The 16,935-nt window shown below is 41.7% G+C and overlaps 1 protein-coding gene and 1 pseudogene across 1 annotated transcript in view; both read right to left on the bottom strand.

The window, feature by feature from the left end:
* Nucleotides 1–1,313: 1,313 nt before the first annotated feature.
* The window catches only part of PLPP7 (phospholipid phosphatase 7 (inactive)), a 45,112-nt gene continuing 29,490 nt past the window's right edge, over nt 1,314–16,935 (bottom strand). Inside the window, exon 2 of the mRNA XM_036752947.1 lies at nt 1,314–6,282. Coding sequence (XP_036608842.1) covers nt 5,918–6,282 — 365 coding nt within the window. The 3' untranslated portion in view covers nt 1,314–5,917. The remainder of the gene's footprint in view (nt 6,283–16,935) is intronic.
* Nucleotides 8,270–8,571, bottom strand: LOC118844928 (annotated as a pseudogene).

Below are 16,935 nucleotides of genomic sequence, written 5' to 3'. Positions count from 1 at the left end.
GTGGGATTCAGCCAGGCAGTTGAGGAGAAAGAGATGAGAAGGAAAATAATTCTAGGCATGGGAGATAGTCATTGAAAATTCCTGGAGTCAGGAGATGGAGTGACTTGTTTGAGGAGCAGCAAGGAGGCCAGTGTCACTGGATTGAAGAGTATGTGGAGGGAAATAAGGTTTAAGAAAACTGGAGAGGTAGGAAAGGGCTTTGACCATCAAACAAAGCATTTTGTGTTTTATCCTGGGGTGATCAGGAGCCACTGGAGTTTGTTGAATGGGGGCAGGGAGGTGGCATGGTCAGATCTGTGCTTTAAAAAAATCGGTTTGACAGCTGAGTGGAGAAGAGTTTGGAGAGGGGAGAGACTTGAGGCAGAGAGACCAACCAGAAGGCTATTGCAGGTGTGAGGTGATGGGGTTCTGGACCAAGGTACTGGCAGTATTAGAGGAGAGAAGGGGGCATATAGGAGAGATGTAATGAATATAGAATTGATAGGATATGGCAGCAGATTGGAAAAGGGGGTGGTGGTGGTCGGAGAGAGTGAGGAGTTGAGGATGACATTGAAGTTATAAGCCTGAGTGACTGGGAAGATGGTGGTATCCTCCACAGTAGTAGGAAAATTAGGAAGAAGGGAGGGCTCGGTGGGGAAAAGATAATAAGTTCAATTTTGAACATATTGAGTTTAAGATGTCTACAGGACAAAAAGTTTGAGATATCCAGTAGGAATTTGGAGCTGTAAGGCTAGACAGAGGTCAGGAGAGAGGTTAGGGCTAGGTAAAGAGATCTGGGAATCAGCATGGAAGTGATATGCATGGGAGCTGATGAGATCACCAAATAGTATAGAGGGAGAAGAGAAGAGGCCCAATGAAGAGCTTTCAAGGTCATCCACAGTTGATTAAGTAAATGGATGAAGTGATTGTAAACTGGATGAAGATCCAGCAAAGGAGAAAGAGGAATGGTCAGACAGGAAGGAGGAGAATCAGGTGAGAAGAATGTCATGAAAACCTAGAGGGAAGAGAATATCTAGGAGAAGAGAGTGATTGACAGTGTCAAAGGCTGCAGCAAGGTTAAGAAGGATAAGGTTTGAGAAAAGGCAACTAATTAGATCAGATTTGGCAATTAAGAGATCATTAGTAATTTTGGAGAGTTTGATGAAGCCTATGGATCCCTTCTCAGAATAATGTTTTTAAATAATTGAAAGAAATGTGAAATTTCAATGAGAGGTTAGTGAAAATAAAGAAAAGACATATTTTTTTTCCTGATCCAAGTTCATGGACTTTCTTGGGGGCGTTTGAGGACCCCAAGTTAAGAACAGTCCCTTCCATCTCTGATATTCTATATTCTAAAGTCCCTTCCAGTTTTGATATTCTGTGTTCTGATTTCTTTGATGGTCTGTGATGCGTGTGAACATTTTAACTGCCAGAGTGACCAAATGCTGTATCAGGAGACTGAAGAAGACAGTGGAGTCTCTATACCTGGTACGTATTTGAAAATAGGATTCCTAGCCATCCACTTTGGCTCATGAAGGTCAGTAGTTCCCATCAAGTTTAGATTACAGCCACCTTATGATTGCTCTTCCATCTGATTTTTGTGATACTTTTCTTTCCATAGCCAAAAAGTATCATGGAACCTGTGTTTATTTTTAAGACAATTTCATTTTCAAAAACGAATTTGGAGTAATTTTGTCTGGGAGTTGAGGGGAGGTACTCCTTTTGGGGGGGGGTGGGAAAATTTTGCAATCATTTCTTAAAGAAATTTGATAGGGCCAGGGAATAGTTTGGGTGTTTTGTTTTTTATATTTTTATTTTCAGGGGTTGGGGTGGGGAGACATCCAACACCAGAATTACCAATGAGAATCATGGTGTTAGGCACTCACCAGCTTAGAAGCAAAGGGCCTAGTCACCTCAGGAAGCCCCCACTAGCTGTTTGATTTTCCGTGAAAGTTCAGGATTGGAAGATTGAAGTTTTTTGATCCTGGGATGGAATCCTTTGGTGACTCCTGACCTCTTGCTTCTCAAGCTAACCAACATTTGAATTTTCCCCTTTAAGCAATATGAGAGGTTAGGCCCATAGCCACGTTTCTTTTACTTCTGAGAGGAGTTGAACAGCACAGTGCAGTGGAAAATACCATTGACTAGAATCAGGAGACCACAATTATAGGACTGAATCTGTCACTGACTTTCTGTGTGACTTTGGGCAAGTTATATTGTATGCCTTGGTTTCCCCATCCGTAAAATGGAGAGACTGGACTTGATGGTCACCAAAGTCCCCTTTGGCTTTAAAATACTATAATTATGACTGTTCTCTTCCCATGAAACAGTCCAATCCTACCCCCACTACTTTCTGTCAATCAGACCTGATCATAGAGATGAATGTTTATTTGTGTACCCATCCAAGCATACAAGCACACACCTCTTCTACAGCTGTTGCTGAGCCCAATTCAGTCCTACTCCCTCCTTCCTGGGTTTTCTCCCTGAATAGGGAGTGTGGCTTTTCTAGAGGAACTGTCAATCTTGCCTCCCTCTTGTTTGCCCATCCCTATCATACACAGTTCAGCACCCCACCCCCAACTTTACTCTCAGTCTTTGCCCAAAGGAGGTTTAAAAGCTTAAGCATCTGTGGGATTCACTCCAAAGGAGGTGAAGATGAAGAATTTTCCTTCGATGCAGTCATGAATCAAGCCCTTCCTCTCCCCTCCCTCCTCTCACCTACCTGTCACAATCTCATTGGAGATACTATGGAATCAGTGTATTTTAGAAGGGTTGTTAGTGACTTTGAATCACAGAATGTCAAAACTGGAAGGGACCTTAGAACCCTGAATGTTGGAGCTGTAAGGAACTTTAAAATATAGACTGAGTTGGAAAGAACCTTAGAAAGGTCACAAGATGTCAAAGCCGACATGAGATCATGGATCTAGAGCTAGGAGAGAAGCTTACACCTCATGGAATCCAATCTCCACATTTTATAGATGAAGAAATTGAGGCCCAGAGAGGTTAAGTGATATAGAATGTCTGAGATAAAAGGGATCCGGGAATATACAGGAGCCCAAAGGGACCTTAGAATAGAGATGATTGGAGCTGGAACGGACTTTGGAGATTTTTTAGTTCAGTCACAAGGTTGTTAATGATACAATGGGGATAAAAGCCTGACTCCAGGGCTGGTGACCACTGCCATGAGCAATGCCACTATGTAGGAGTCACTGGATCTCTTAAATATATTTGACAAGTCAGAGGATTCAAATTCTTGAAGGTCACCACCTGTCATAGAACAGCTGCCACAAGGCCTCTGTTCTGTCCAGGCCACCTCCTTCCCAGGATCCTCCAAGGAGTCTCTGAGCAGGAGAGATTGGAGGTTAGGGACAAAGGACCAGAATACAGATGCTCCTGTTCTCTTCTACAGGCCCCAGCCTGCAGCAGGTAGTCTGAGATGAGCCATCAGCATGCACCAGCCCAAACAGGAAACCTGAAATTTAGATTTGTATGGAAGGAACAGATTCCTTGTTAGAGCCAGATGGAAGGGGTGGGAAGGGGAAGAAGCTTTGCCATAGATCTCTTCTGCCTGGGGCACTTTAAATGGAAACATCTCATAGCATATGTAGAATGTATTTATAATGCTTCCAAACGATCCAGTTTTAAAGATGGATAACAGAGGGAAGAGAGAGGATTTTCCAAGCCAGGAGAAGTGAGTGATCTGGGGCTTATAAGCAACTTGAGACCAAAGTATCCCTCATCGATTGAGTTGTCCCAGTGTTTGACTGATTGACCTGGGTCCTGGGGTCTCAGGCCAGCAGCCATCAGGGATTTCATTGCTATTCTATTTATAGGAACATTGACAAATTTGGCAGTGACACAAGAAGGGTGACTGGCATAAGGAGGGGTCTGGAAACCCTGTCAAATGAGGAAATGTTGAAGGGGAAGGGGAAGCAGGATTGCTATTTTCAGATATCTGACAGGCGGTTGAGTGGAAGAATGATTCAACTTATTTATTCTGTGTAGCTTCAGAAGGCAGCACTAGGACCAGTAGGTGGAAATTATAGGGAGGTATATTTCAGGTCAACCTAAGGAAAAACTTTTTAAACAGCTAACAATTGTCCAATCATGGAATTGGTCACTTCGTAAGGTAGTGAGTGCCCTGTCACTGGAAGTGTTTAAGTAGAGACTGGAATGACCACTTGTCAAGGAGACAAAATTATTAAATTTTCATCGTATCAACACCTCAGAAATAATCTATACAAATCCTGGGTTGATTGATTGTTTTATTGGTTGTCTGGGCTTAAGAAAGTATTAATAATGTAGATTAAATTTTAAAGTGTTTGCATCCATTCCCCCCCCGCCCCCCCCAAGCCCAAACATTTACCAGCATACTTCTATATTGCTCTACGGCAGGAATGCGGTAGAAGGGTCAGGGGCTGAAATCATTCCCAGATTGGAGGCCTGATGACTATAGGCTAATAATTACAATGACTGGCATTGAAATAGCTCTTTGAGATTTACAAAGTGCTTTACATCCACTCTCTCATTTCAGTCTCACAACACCCCTGGGTAGGAGGCTGCAAAATAAAGTTTCTACGATTATAGGGGACAAATTGATTAAATGAATTCCCTTTCCATCTCTTGCTACTATGACTCCCTCCCTTTTCAATTCCAGGGAGTCTGGGGTAGGGCAGGCAAAAAAGTCTAGCCTGGAGTCAGTAGATCATGGGTAATGCCACAAATCCAGCAGGCCACAAAAAGACGTGAGGTTTTCCGGGACCATTTGCGGCCCAAGTCTTTTGATGGAACCAGCCTAATGAGGTCACTACACACCACTGGGCTGGAGTGAGTTCCAGCATAGGACGCTAACTGTGTGGGAGTTTGTGAAACAGAGAACTGAAAATACCGTGAGTTCTACTACATTTTGCAAGTCATCTTCTGGTAAACACATGCCTGACCAAGGCGGGTTTGAAAATTGGTCTGCCTGAAGAAGGCAGAAGACTTTAGTGACCTTCCTGAATCCCCCGAGTTTTCCAGCCCCTATTCTGAAAGCAATTTCTGTTTCTCCATGGAGTCGCTGTGTTTTAACAAGCCGGCAACAAAAGTGCTGAGTCATGAAAAGTGATTCTTTCACTGGGGGACAAAAACCACCCCAAATGGCTCATTGGCATATTGTATATATTATCACATGAAATAGAGAACTATACAAGTTTGACTTGGAAAGGACCTATTAGGTCACACAGAGTCCGGCCCCTGGGGGCCAAAGCAGCGCTGGATGCTACTGGATGCTCGCCAGTGCTTTGTCTAGTCTAACTTTCTGAGTGCAGCAGGATGGGCTAGCACTGGCCTTCCCAAATGCCAGGATGTAGGAGCGCCCTGGGAAAAGCCAGCTGGAGACAAGACCTGCAGAAAAGAGCTTCTCTAGCTGGCTCACCCAATGCCTGAGCTCCGATGCTGACTTGAGTATCCTACGGTGAGTGCTGACAGGCCCACACATCAAAAGGGGATGATGGGGCATTTCTTGGAGGAATGGGGCCTGGGATTTACAAGCACCTGCCAAAAAAAACTTGACAACAGTAACAACAAAAGGTGAATACCAAAAACCACCCACTTTTCCCAGCTTGACTTTTACTCTGACATCTCTATAAGCAGGAGCTTAGCAATATTTATTCTGAAATGCTGAAACTCCACTGGGTTTGAGATAATGAGGGAAAGCCAAAGTAACTCTAGGTGTTTGGGGGAAGGATGGGGAAATTGGTGTTTTTCAAGAACCACGGCCCCCCATATTATGACTGGGATAACCTATGGATACTGGCCACCAAACATGATAGGGAAATAAAATGGGGGTCTAATAACATATTCAAGTGGGAATGGCTCCAACTTCCTTCCACTGAAGGGTGGTTTTTTTATTCTTCATCTCCCCTCTCTTGAACAGATCAAGCTGCAACAGTGCTGTTCACCAGATGGATATCAACATCTGGCAGGTGTTGGAGGACATCCAGACCAGCTCCACCAGTTTGAATTGGAAGTAGCCAATAACGAAGCCAGAGACAACATCAGTGATGTGATGCCGCCCAATCATAACCCTTGACAAACCCACACAGAAGGCCCAGAGCACCAAAAGGATCCTCAAGGGGACGGCCAGCACAAGGTGGTTGAGGAAGAACTTGGATATCATGGCGGCTCGACTGGCATGGCCAGCTGGGAAGGCATAGATGTCCATGGTGAGGTAGTCTAGGAGGCCTGGGCTCATGTCATAAGGGCCTCGTCGTTTGATGAGCTTCTGCACTCCAGCCACGGTCATGATATCCAAGAGCAGAGCTGCACAGGAAAAGAAATGACATCATCAGAGAAGTGTATAGCTGCTGTTGCTTCGTTCAACTGGGTAGGGCACCATGCCAATGAATGGGATCCCCACATTGGACCAGTTAGCTCTACACTGTTCTCTGGTCACAGACTCTACCCCCTAAGTCTAGACATCCATGAAGGAGACAGAGGTCCTAGATCCTATTCTACCTTTAATAAACTGCGTAACTATGGGCAAATTACTCTGTTCTCTGAGCCTTATAGGAGGGTGGGGTAGGGGGTGTGGGGGGTGCCAGGCACTGTACTAAGCACTTTACAAATACTTTCTCATTTGATCCTCATAGCAACCCTGTGAGGCAGGTGCTACTGTTATCCCCATTTGATAGAGGAGGAAACTGAAGCAAATAGAGGTTAAATAACTTGCCCAGGGTCATGCCGCTAATAGTGTCTGAGGCCAGATTTGAGTTGAAGGCTTTTCTCTGGCCTGGAATGCTCTCGCTCCTCATCTCTGCCTACTGGCTTTCCCAGCTTCCTTCAAGTCCAAACTAAAACCCCACCTTCTATAGGAGGAAGTCTTTTCCAAACCCTCTTAATTCTAGCTTCTTTCCTTTTAAAATTATTTCCTATTTTTCTGGTGTATAGCTTGTTTGTACATATTTGTTTGCTTGATTGTGAGTTCTTTGAGGGCAGAGACTATCTTTTGCCCTTTTCTCCCCCATGGCCCCAGTGCTTAGCATAGTACCTGGTACGTTGCAGGCACCTATTAAATTTTCTTGAATGACTCCAGACCTTGTCTTTTCTATAATCATAGGATAATAGCATCATAGACCTAGAGCTGGAAAGACTCTCAGGGGCCATATAATCCATTCCTTTTATTTTACAGATAATGATTTTAGGGTCATGTGATCGTAAAGATGGCAGATTAGTCACTTTTCCAAATCATTTCAACCCTCATATTATACATGAAGAAACTGTGGCTCAAGGAGATTAGGTGATTTGCCAGTCACACAGTTGGCATTTGTATGAGGTGGGATTTGAACCCAGGTCCTCTGCTACCAAATCCAGCTCTTTCAATGGTAAACTGCCTCAGTTTCCCCTTTCTGTAACATGGAGGGAGGGTGGACTAAATGGGGTTAATTCCATTTCTAAATCCCATAATCCTATGATCTCTAGCTCTAACATAATTCCAGCTCTAAAATTCTATGTTTCAGGGTCCTTTTCAGTTCCAGTATTCCTGAATCTAAACCGTTCATGATAAGAGGGAGCCAAGAGAGTAAATATGGCTCAGGGTAAATCCATAGCTACTGTTAGAAAAGCAACTCAAAGAACATGCCCTCATGTTGTTAGGCAGCATGGTTTACTTTTTAGAGTGTTTAACCTGGAGTCAGGAATACCTGGGTTTGATTCTATCTCTGACATTTCTTTTTTTTTTTAAATTTTAAATAAGGAGTTTATTTAAGCAAGATATTTGACTTGAAGGGAAAACTATCTAGGATCAATTTCTTTATAGTAATTTATCCATACCGAGAGACAGAGATTGCCCTACATGTAACAGCTACACACAAAAAAGTTATAAAATCATCTTTGGTTTTACAATGATAAAAGAAAAACATTGAAATTATCCAATCAAACAGGGTATGCAAGGATTTTTGATGTTTTTTTTTTTTTGTTAAACAGTGAGAGCAAAATAACTTACTGGAATATAAAGATAAAAGTTGAATGAGAATGCCACTAATGGAAAAAAGGGATATTTTCACAGAACCAGTTTTTTTCCCCCTCTCCATCTCCATTTGATGTTGATCAAAACATATCATCGGCCATTTAGTTTAAAAAATATGCATTATGCCTGTGCACATACACCAGTTATGTACAACAAAGGAATGGGGGAAGGGAATCCAAGAAGAGAGAAAACTGTACTGCAGTAGTCAGGATGTGGATGAACCAAATCTTGGTTTTCTAATTGTGAATGTATTGTTTTCCTTGGGAGCACAGTTCTGGAGAAGAGTTGTAGATTCTTTTTAGTAAGTGCCCCCTGTTTGCTGCTGGAATACATCAATTGTATCTTCATTCTCCATTTCCATCTGTGCAGGTGTGTCTGTTTCACTGATTGGTTGCCCCATCAAATCGGGGTCTGATCTGCCTCATTGACAAACCTTGTAGTTCACAATAGGCTTTCATTAGTTTGCTAACTGGTGTGTGCCTCTTAACCTTAAATTGCACCACTGAACCATCTTGCCCAGCCACCTTCAAATTAACGTGGTTGTTGTTTTCAGTTTTGACTCCTTTCGGTTTTTCGTCGGCCATGGCGAGTCTGGGGGTCGCCTCAGCCGCCGCTTCACAAAAGAAGCACCAGGATGGTCCGCTCCAAGGGAACCGGGTGGGGGTGGGGGGGGGGGAAGCAGCAACGGCAGGAGCAGGAGGAGGAGGAAGATGAAGGTGATGATGATGAGGAAGTGGAGGAGAAGAAAAAGGAGGAGGAGGTGGAGGAGGAGAAGGAGCTCTGACATTTCTTAACTGTGATTATGGGCCAATCACATCAACTCTCCGAGCCTCATGAAGAAGGGCTGTAACATGAAGACGATAAAGGCTGGAGGACTTAACTCAGAGGGTTATGAAGATCAAAAGAGATTATGGACATAAAACATGCTGTTGAAAAGTCACTTAGTAGTCTCGGTAGAGTGCAAGCTTCTTGAGGGCAGAGCCTAATTATTGTCTATGTATCCTAATGGAATGGAATTGAGTTGGGAGCATCATTCACAGACTGGAAGGATGACTGCTTGTTTATGTACTTGGGCTAATCCCCAGAACAATCACCCACCGGGAGCACAGCCAGGAAGGGAGAAGTGGGATGGGTTGAGAGGGAGGAAGGGCACCAGGTGTATCTCCTGAAATTCTGTGTCTCAGGAACTTCCCCCTGCTTTAACTTGGGCCTTCAGCCTGAAGCAGCAGGCTGGGCCACAACACAAGCCAACCCATCTGTAGGCTACAGCAGAGGCCAAAAGGCACTCTGGCTTTTCAAACTTGCCTGGAAAAATTTCCATCAACATTCCTTACTTGTTCATTCCTCGTGTTCCTGCCTAGAAATAATTTCTAATGGAGCCTTCCCCTAGTTTTCCTTCGTTTTTTTTTTTCTCCTGGCAGACCAAGGCGGTGGGTTCAGTACTCGACTGTTGGCTTGTGGTTTGAAGCCCCTCATCTTTCTTACTCTCCTCTTGCTAATTAGTGAGTTCCTTTTCAGCACCTCCCCCAGGGCAGGCTGGGTGTGGCCACCCGGGGAATGAGGCCATGTAGTAGACTAACTGCCCAGCTGGGGAGTGTCTGTCAATAGGTCTGAGTTTTAGATGGGGATTGGAAGACAGTCAAGAATGCTTGCCAGGATTTAGGGAAGAGGAGGTGGGAGAATCCTCCATCTACAGAAGGCCTTCAGTTCCCCTACAAACTCATAGCCAGGGGCTGTGATCAGATCCACACAACACAAAATCCAAGGCCTGTGGCTGGCCTGGATCCTTGCACGTTGGGGCAAGAATCACCAGGTTCTACGGAAGGCAAGATTCTACAGGAGTAGCATGCTTGGGGATTGGAGATAGAGGATGTAGGGAAATTTAGGAGCAGAGAAAGGCCTTCAGCAAAAGGGTGTGGGGTGGGGGCAGGGATAGAATGAATTGAAACATTAGATCTCATGGGTAGTCTGGGGTCTGGAAGGCTGTTCCAGCTCTATGCAGGGACCTGGAGGAGGAGATGCTGGTGGGAATCTGAACAGTAGCATATCTTCCAAATAACTAGTTTAGAGTCTCCCAAACCACTGCCAACCACTTCTCCTTCCCGCAACTGTGGCCTCCTCCCCCTCTGCTTCTACAGGAAGTTTTCCATGGGAGCAATGCTACCCTCGTGTAAGCCAGTATGCAGTATGACTGATTCTTGGCCTGTCAGCAATAGAAGCAAATGCTACTGTCACTCAAGGCTCACTAAATGCAGCTCTGATGCTCCTCCCCTCCCCTCACCCACAAATCTATTTAGATTTAGGTGAGGAGAAAAGGTTTCCTTGCAGTGTCTGTCTGAGAAGCATTACTGTGTCGTGTAGAAGGAAGCATGGTGGTGAGTGGACTGGGGAAGGGGGATGGAAAGGGAATCATTATTTATTAAGGGCCTTCTATGTGCCAGGTGCTGTGCCAAACGCTTTTCAAATATTAGCTCATTGAATCCTCATAGCAACTCTGGGAGATGGGTGCTTTTATTATCCTCATTTCACAGTGGAGGAAACTGAGGCAGAGGTTAAAAGACAGAGTTATACAGCTGACAAGTTTTTGAGGTCACCTTGGAGCTCAGGGCCCAGCACTCTATCCACTATGCCACCTAGCTGCCTCAGTTTCTTCCTCTATAAAACGAGTTGGCCTAAATCCTCTCCAGAGTCTTCTATGTTAATCATTCTATGCTTCAGGCTCTGCCACTAATCTATATTACTTTTGGCAAGGCATTTTCCTTATTTGGTCCTCAGTTCCTTCGGCTGTACAGTAAGGGGCTAGATGAGAGAAGATCTAAAGTTCCTTCCAGCTGTATATCCTATGATTCTATGATCTGTAAAATGAAGCAAACTAGATTCACCAATAACCTCAGAATTTCAGAGCTGGAAGGGCTCCCTGAGAACTTAAAAAGGTAAAAATTTTCTCACTATTATATTTCTACCCCCAGAACCCAGAACAGGGCCTGGACTATAGGAGGCACTTAACTGCTTGTGATTTAATCCAATCTGTATCTGTATCCCCTCTACAACATCTCAAACAACTCACCATTCAATCTCTATTGGCATACCCACGGTGATAGAGAACTCACTACTTATAGCCCCTTTTAGCTCTAAGATTTTTATTTTTCTTAGTTTTTATAGGTATCATTTCTGTATCACTTTCATAACCAAATGTATTTCTCTCCTCTCCCCAGAGAGCCATCCCTTGTAAAAGAGACTAAGAAAGAACGAGAAAGAGAAGAATCCAGTAAAATCGACCAAGACATCAAGAGTCTGACAACATATGAAAGGTTTCATCATCATAGCATTTCCCTTCTACCACAAAGAGACAGAGATACATGTTCTCAGCTTCTCTTGGGTCAAGCTTGGCCCTTATACTTACTTTCCAGCCTCCATCTTGGCTCTGCCCCCCGGCCCTTGTAATTACACAGTGGTCAACATAGATCTTATTGTTTTAATCATAGTTTAGTTTCTCGTGGTAGTCATTGTGCACTCTGTTTTCCTGGTTCCCTTTGCTATGTATCAGGTTTTTGTTTTGTTTTGTTTTTACTTTGTTCTTGAGAGTCTTCCCGTATGTCTCTGAATTCTTCTTACTTGTCTTATGATGCAACAATATTCTGTAACATTAACGTACTACAATGTATTAGGTCAATCACCAAACTATGGTTATATGCTTTGTTTTGAATTTTTTGCCATCATATAAAGAACAAAATATTTGGTGTACATTCGGCCTTTCTTTTTATCATTGACCTCCCCAGGGTATATCCCTAGCAATGGCATCTCTGAGTCAAAGGGTGTGGACGTTAGTCACTTTTTCACCATGATTCTAAATTGCTTTCCAGAATGATTGGACCAATTCATAGCTCTACCAACAACGTAGCTCCAATTCAGTGGCCCCAAAATTTTAGTGTTAGAATTGAAAAGCCCTGCAAGCATTTAACTAGGGCCTGGTTACTTGAAAGTCACATGAAACACAATCAATTAAGAAGTGTTGGAGTCCCAGAGAAATTTCTGTTGATCAGAGGGATGCATGGACCTTTCATGAACCATCATTCTTAGCTGCAATGCTATATTGTCTCCCAACAAACTAGTGTACTTAGTTGCAGAGGATGGAAGCCTAGAAGAAGCATTTAGTTTCTGTAAAAAACAAATACTACCACCCCCACACACACACACCCCAAAAAACTCCTTTTAAACAGCCCATATGCTAATGGAAGGGAAATAGCTAAATAAACTGTGACATATAAATATAATATTCTTTGGCCTTTCTGGAACTTTTTATTGTGTTGCCCATCAACTCTACTTATATCTGACCTCCTCTTGGACACTCTCTCTTCCTCTCAATTCTATCACACCTGGCTCTCCTCTCCCTCTCTTATCTATTGGCTCCTTCTCAGTCTCTTTTGGTTGGGCATCACCCACCTCCTCCCATTAAGTGCCTCAAGTCTGTGTTCTGGGTCCATTTTTTCATTTTTTCCCCTATATTCTCCATCCACTCTTGTGGATTCAAGTATCAGCTCTATTCAACAGACTCCCAAATCTATATATCTAGCTCAAATCTTTCTCCTAACATCTCCAACTGCCTGCTAGATATTTCCAGAAGGATGTTCTAACATCACCTCAAACTCAACATGTCCAATTATTCATCTTCCTTTTTAAACCTGACCCTCCTTCAAACTTCCCTATTTCCATTGAGGGAACCACTTTGCTCACAGTCAACAGGTTTTATAACCTCAAGGTTGATTCTTTCTCTTCCATTACTGATATCCTATGCATTGCCAAATCCTGCTGATTCCACCTCCAGAACATCTCAAGAATACATCTCTTCTTCCTCATACTATTCCTGGCCCTGATCACCTTTCAACTGGACTATGGTAATAGTCTTTTAATTCAGTATTTCTTTTTTCTAATCTTTTTCACACAGCCACCAAAACAATTTTCCTAAAGCACAGTTCTGATCATATTATTCCTCTACTCAAAATCCTTCAGTAGTTCTTAAATGTTTCTAGAACAAGAGTACTTCATCTTTTTTTTTTTTCTGTAGTGAACCCCTTCTGCAATCTGATGAAGCTCATGGACTTCTTCTCAGAATAATGTGGGGTTTTTTTTTGCCTATATTCATAACCGAAGGAAATGCTAATTTTCTGTAAGAAATTAGCAAAATAAAGATGTGATTTTTTTCCCATCTAAGTTCAAGGACCCATTAAATTGGACCCGCACAGTCCCTGGACTCCAGATTAAGAAATTCTTCTGTAGGATATAAATTCATTAACCTGGCATTTACAGTTCTCTACAGCCTGGTTCTAATACAATTTTCTAGCCTTATTTCATGTTATTCCCTCTTCACACCCATTGTGTTTGAGCCAAACTTTCTTAGTTTTTCTCTAAATGTCACTCCATCCCCACGCCTAGAATGCACTCCCTCTTCATCTCTGCCCTTCAGAATCCCAATCTTTCTTCAAGGCACAGCTTTTGTCTTCTGTATTAAGCCTTTATCAGTTCCGCCAGTCTCCTGCCCACCATTCCCAGTTCTTAGAGCTCTCTCCTGAAATTACTATTTGTGTACATGTTATAAGTTCTCCTAATAGAATGTAAACTCATTGAAGGCAGAGACTATTTTGATTTTATATCCCCGGCACTTAGCACTGTAACTTGAACATAGTAGGACCTTGATAATGGTTATTGAATTAGAACTGGAACTGTGCCATAAGAAATGACAAAAAAAATCAGAATGTAACCAGGTATAAATTCAGAATATCATAATATAGGAAAATCTATACAAAGCAATATGTATTGTAGATATCAGAATCAGAACAAAAATATACATGCTGATACTGTGCTACATAAAAATTACAGGAGTAGAATTTGCAAAAATAAGCAGAAGTGAGGGATCAGAAGGGTAAGAAAACAATGTATTTTTATTTATTAAAAATAATATAAATACACACAGTTGGAATTTGTGGCTTTTTGGATTTTTTGTTTTTTCTGAACGTTTTTGTTGATGATTAAATTTAGAATATATGTAACATTTTATTATTTTTCAATTGTTTCAATCATGCCCAACTCTTTGTTTCTCCATTTGGGATTTTCTTGGTAATAATACTGAAGTAGTTTGCCATTTTCTTATTTAGCTCATTTTACAGATGAAGAAACTGAGGCAAACAAGGTTAAACAACTTGCCCAGGGTCACATAGCTAGTTAGTGTCTGAGGCCAGATATGAACTCAGGAAGATGAGTCTTCCTGACTCCAGGCCCAACACTCTATCCACTGTGCCACCTAGCTGCCCTAATATAATATGTATACATAGAAACATATTATTAGTTGAACCCATGGTAATGAAGGGGGAGAGAAGTGAGGGAGGGAATTTTATATACATGTATATGTATATATGCATACACACATATATACACATGTATATATGTATATGTATATACATACATATGTACATACATATATACACATATATATGTGTGTGCATATATATATATATATATAGAGAGAGAGAGAGAGAGAGAGAGACAGAGACAGAGAGAGAGAGACAGAGAGAGAGAGACAGAGAGAGACAGAGAGAGAGAGATGAAGACATGGAGACATGGAGAGAGATGGAGAATTTGGAATCTTCAAGGGTTTATAAAAATAATAATGCCTCTCATTGCTAGCAAAGTCCAGGCATGGTTTTCCCCAGAGGTAGGGAGATGGAAATGAAGACCTCTCACTTTCCCTTCTAGCTGTGTTCCTTTTCAAGATAGGTTTTACACTGGCTATGGTGTGCTGGTTAATAAAGGCTCACTGGTATCTCTGAGTAGGCAGGGCTTCTACTGATAGGAAGAGCGGCCTCAAAGGTTTGGTTGTTTGCAAAACAGAAAAATTCCCCCTAGATGCAGTAGATTTCCCAGGGGACTGGGAGTTATTATAGTGACAGGGAATTCAAGACACAAACCTAGAAAAAGAGAATAACTCCCAAATATCTACAACCAAAGCTTCAAAGAATAACACAGCTTGAGCACATGTCTAATAAGTCCTGGAAGAGATGAAGCAAGAGTTTTTTTTAAAAGAGCTAAAAATCATTTTAGAAAATTAAATTAGCGTGTTAGAGGGGAAAATGGGAAAGAAATGAGAGCTATATGAGAAAGATTTGGAAAGAGAATTAATAGCTTGCAACAAGAAATATAAAATCTTTTCCAACGTAAAAATAAAAACTCCCAGAAAATTAGAAGGGACTGGATAGAATCTGATGACTTTAGGAGATACCAAGAAATATTAAAACAAAGTCAAAAGACCAAAAAAAATGAAGAAAATGTAAGATACTGCATAGGAGAATTTTTGGAGAGAAAGATAAATTTTAGATTGAAGAGGTGGTTAGAGGGAGAGAATGAAAAGAGACTTCCTGGTGGAGTGGCACCTAAGCTAGAAGAAAGAGAAGACTTTCAACAGGCAGAGCAAAATCATAGCATGTTGGAGCTAAGAGGGATCTTGGAGATTCTTTAGCCCAACCCCTTTGTTTTAACAAAAGAGGAAACCAATCACAGGGAGAAGTGACTTGCCTAAGGTCACACAGCTAATTAGTACCACAAAGCTAGAACTTGAAGTGAGGTTTCACACATTCTAGTATACAACTCTAAGGTGAGGTAGTGTGGAAAGAACATTGGGTCTAAGACCACTCATTTAGTTTTAAATCCTACCTCTGACACTTACAAGCTGCGTGACCTGGGGAAAATCAATTAACCTCCCTGGCCTTAATTTCCTCTTCTGTAAAATGACGAGGTTCGACTATATATAGTTTGGGATTTGTTTTTACTTTACCTTTGTTTCTGAATATTTTTCTCCTTTCTCCCTATTGGGAGAGTCATTCTGTGTAACAAAGAATTAAAAAAGAATGAGATAGAGAACAGTTTTTTGTTTTTATTTTCTTGAGGGGGGAAGGCAAGGTAATTGGGGTTAAGTGAGAACAGTTTGTTGAAACCAACTAACACATCAACAGGATCTGACAGTGTATGCAGTAGTCTATGGCCACAGTCCCCCACCTCTGTAAAGAAGGGAGGAGCTTCCAGCCATAGAACCCTGATCCTATAATTGTTTTTCCTCAGGAACAAAGTTCAGAATGAGACTGAGAAATAGCTGATAATCCAATATGGCTGACACAGAATGTGCATAATTGGAACCAGGTGCAATAAAGCTGGAGATCTAACATGGAGTCAGATTGGGGAGGACTTTCAGCATCAGTTTAAGATATTTGTATTTCAGCCCCTAATCAATAGAAGTTCCACAAAAGTCTTATTCCAACGAACTTGACAAATCTTCCAAGCCACGTCAACATGTACCTTGGTGACTTCAGTACAAGGGTGGGCATAGATGAAAACAATGAAAATGATATTGAGAAATGTGGTTTAGGATTAAGAAATGGAGAAGGACGAAAGCTTACTGACAGTGGAAACCTCCTGCCCATCCATCACGAATGCTTTCTTTAAGAAATGAGTCAGAAGGTGATGGATATGGTGACCACTGAACAATATCACTCCCAGAGAGTGAAATTGACTATATTTTAGCAGACAAGAAATGAGGGATTGGTTGTCTCTGTGGAAATCACTTTAGAATCAACAGGGCACACTCAGACTATCGACTAATTAGAAAAAGCTTAAATTGATACCAAATTAGAAGTGTAAGAACAAGAAGATATTGAAGACAGTCACATCAGACCCAACCTGACCTTTTCAAACAAACCGTTGATAACCCAAAAGGGAAATAAATAAGATCATTACTTCCAATTATCATCATTTATTTTTTGTCTTTAAAAGTATTTCTGAGAATGAGCTGCATACAGGAGAATATTTTTAAAAGCTTTTTTACAGTGTTTTTAAAAAATTGACATTTATTTTCTTTCTATTTTATTTCCTCTACTACTAATAATTTAAAAAAGAAAATCTTA

This window comes from Trichosurus vulpecula, chromosome 3, assembly GCF_011100635.1.
Source record: "Trichosurus vulpecula isolate mTriVul1 chromosome 3, mTriVul1.pri, whole genome shotgun sequence".
NCBI lineage: Eukaryota > Metazoa > Chordata > Mammalia > Diprotodontia > Phalangeridae > Trichosurus > Trichosurus vulpecula.
The sequence above is the reverse complement of the archived record's forward strand: the minus strand, read 5'-3'. Positions and strand labels throughout refer to the sequence as shown.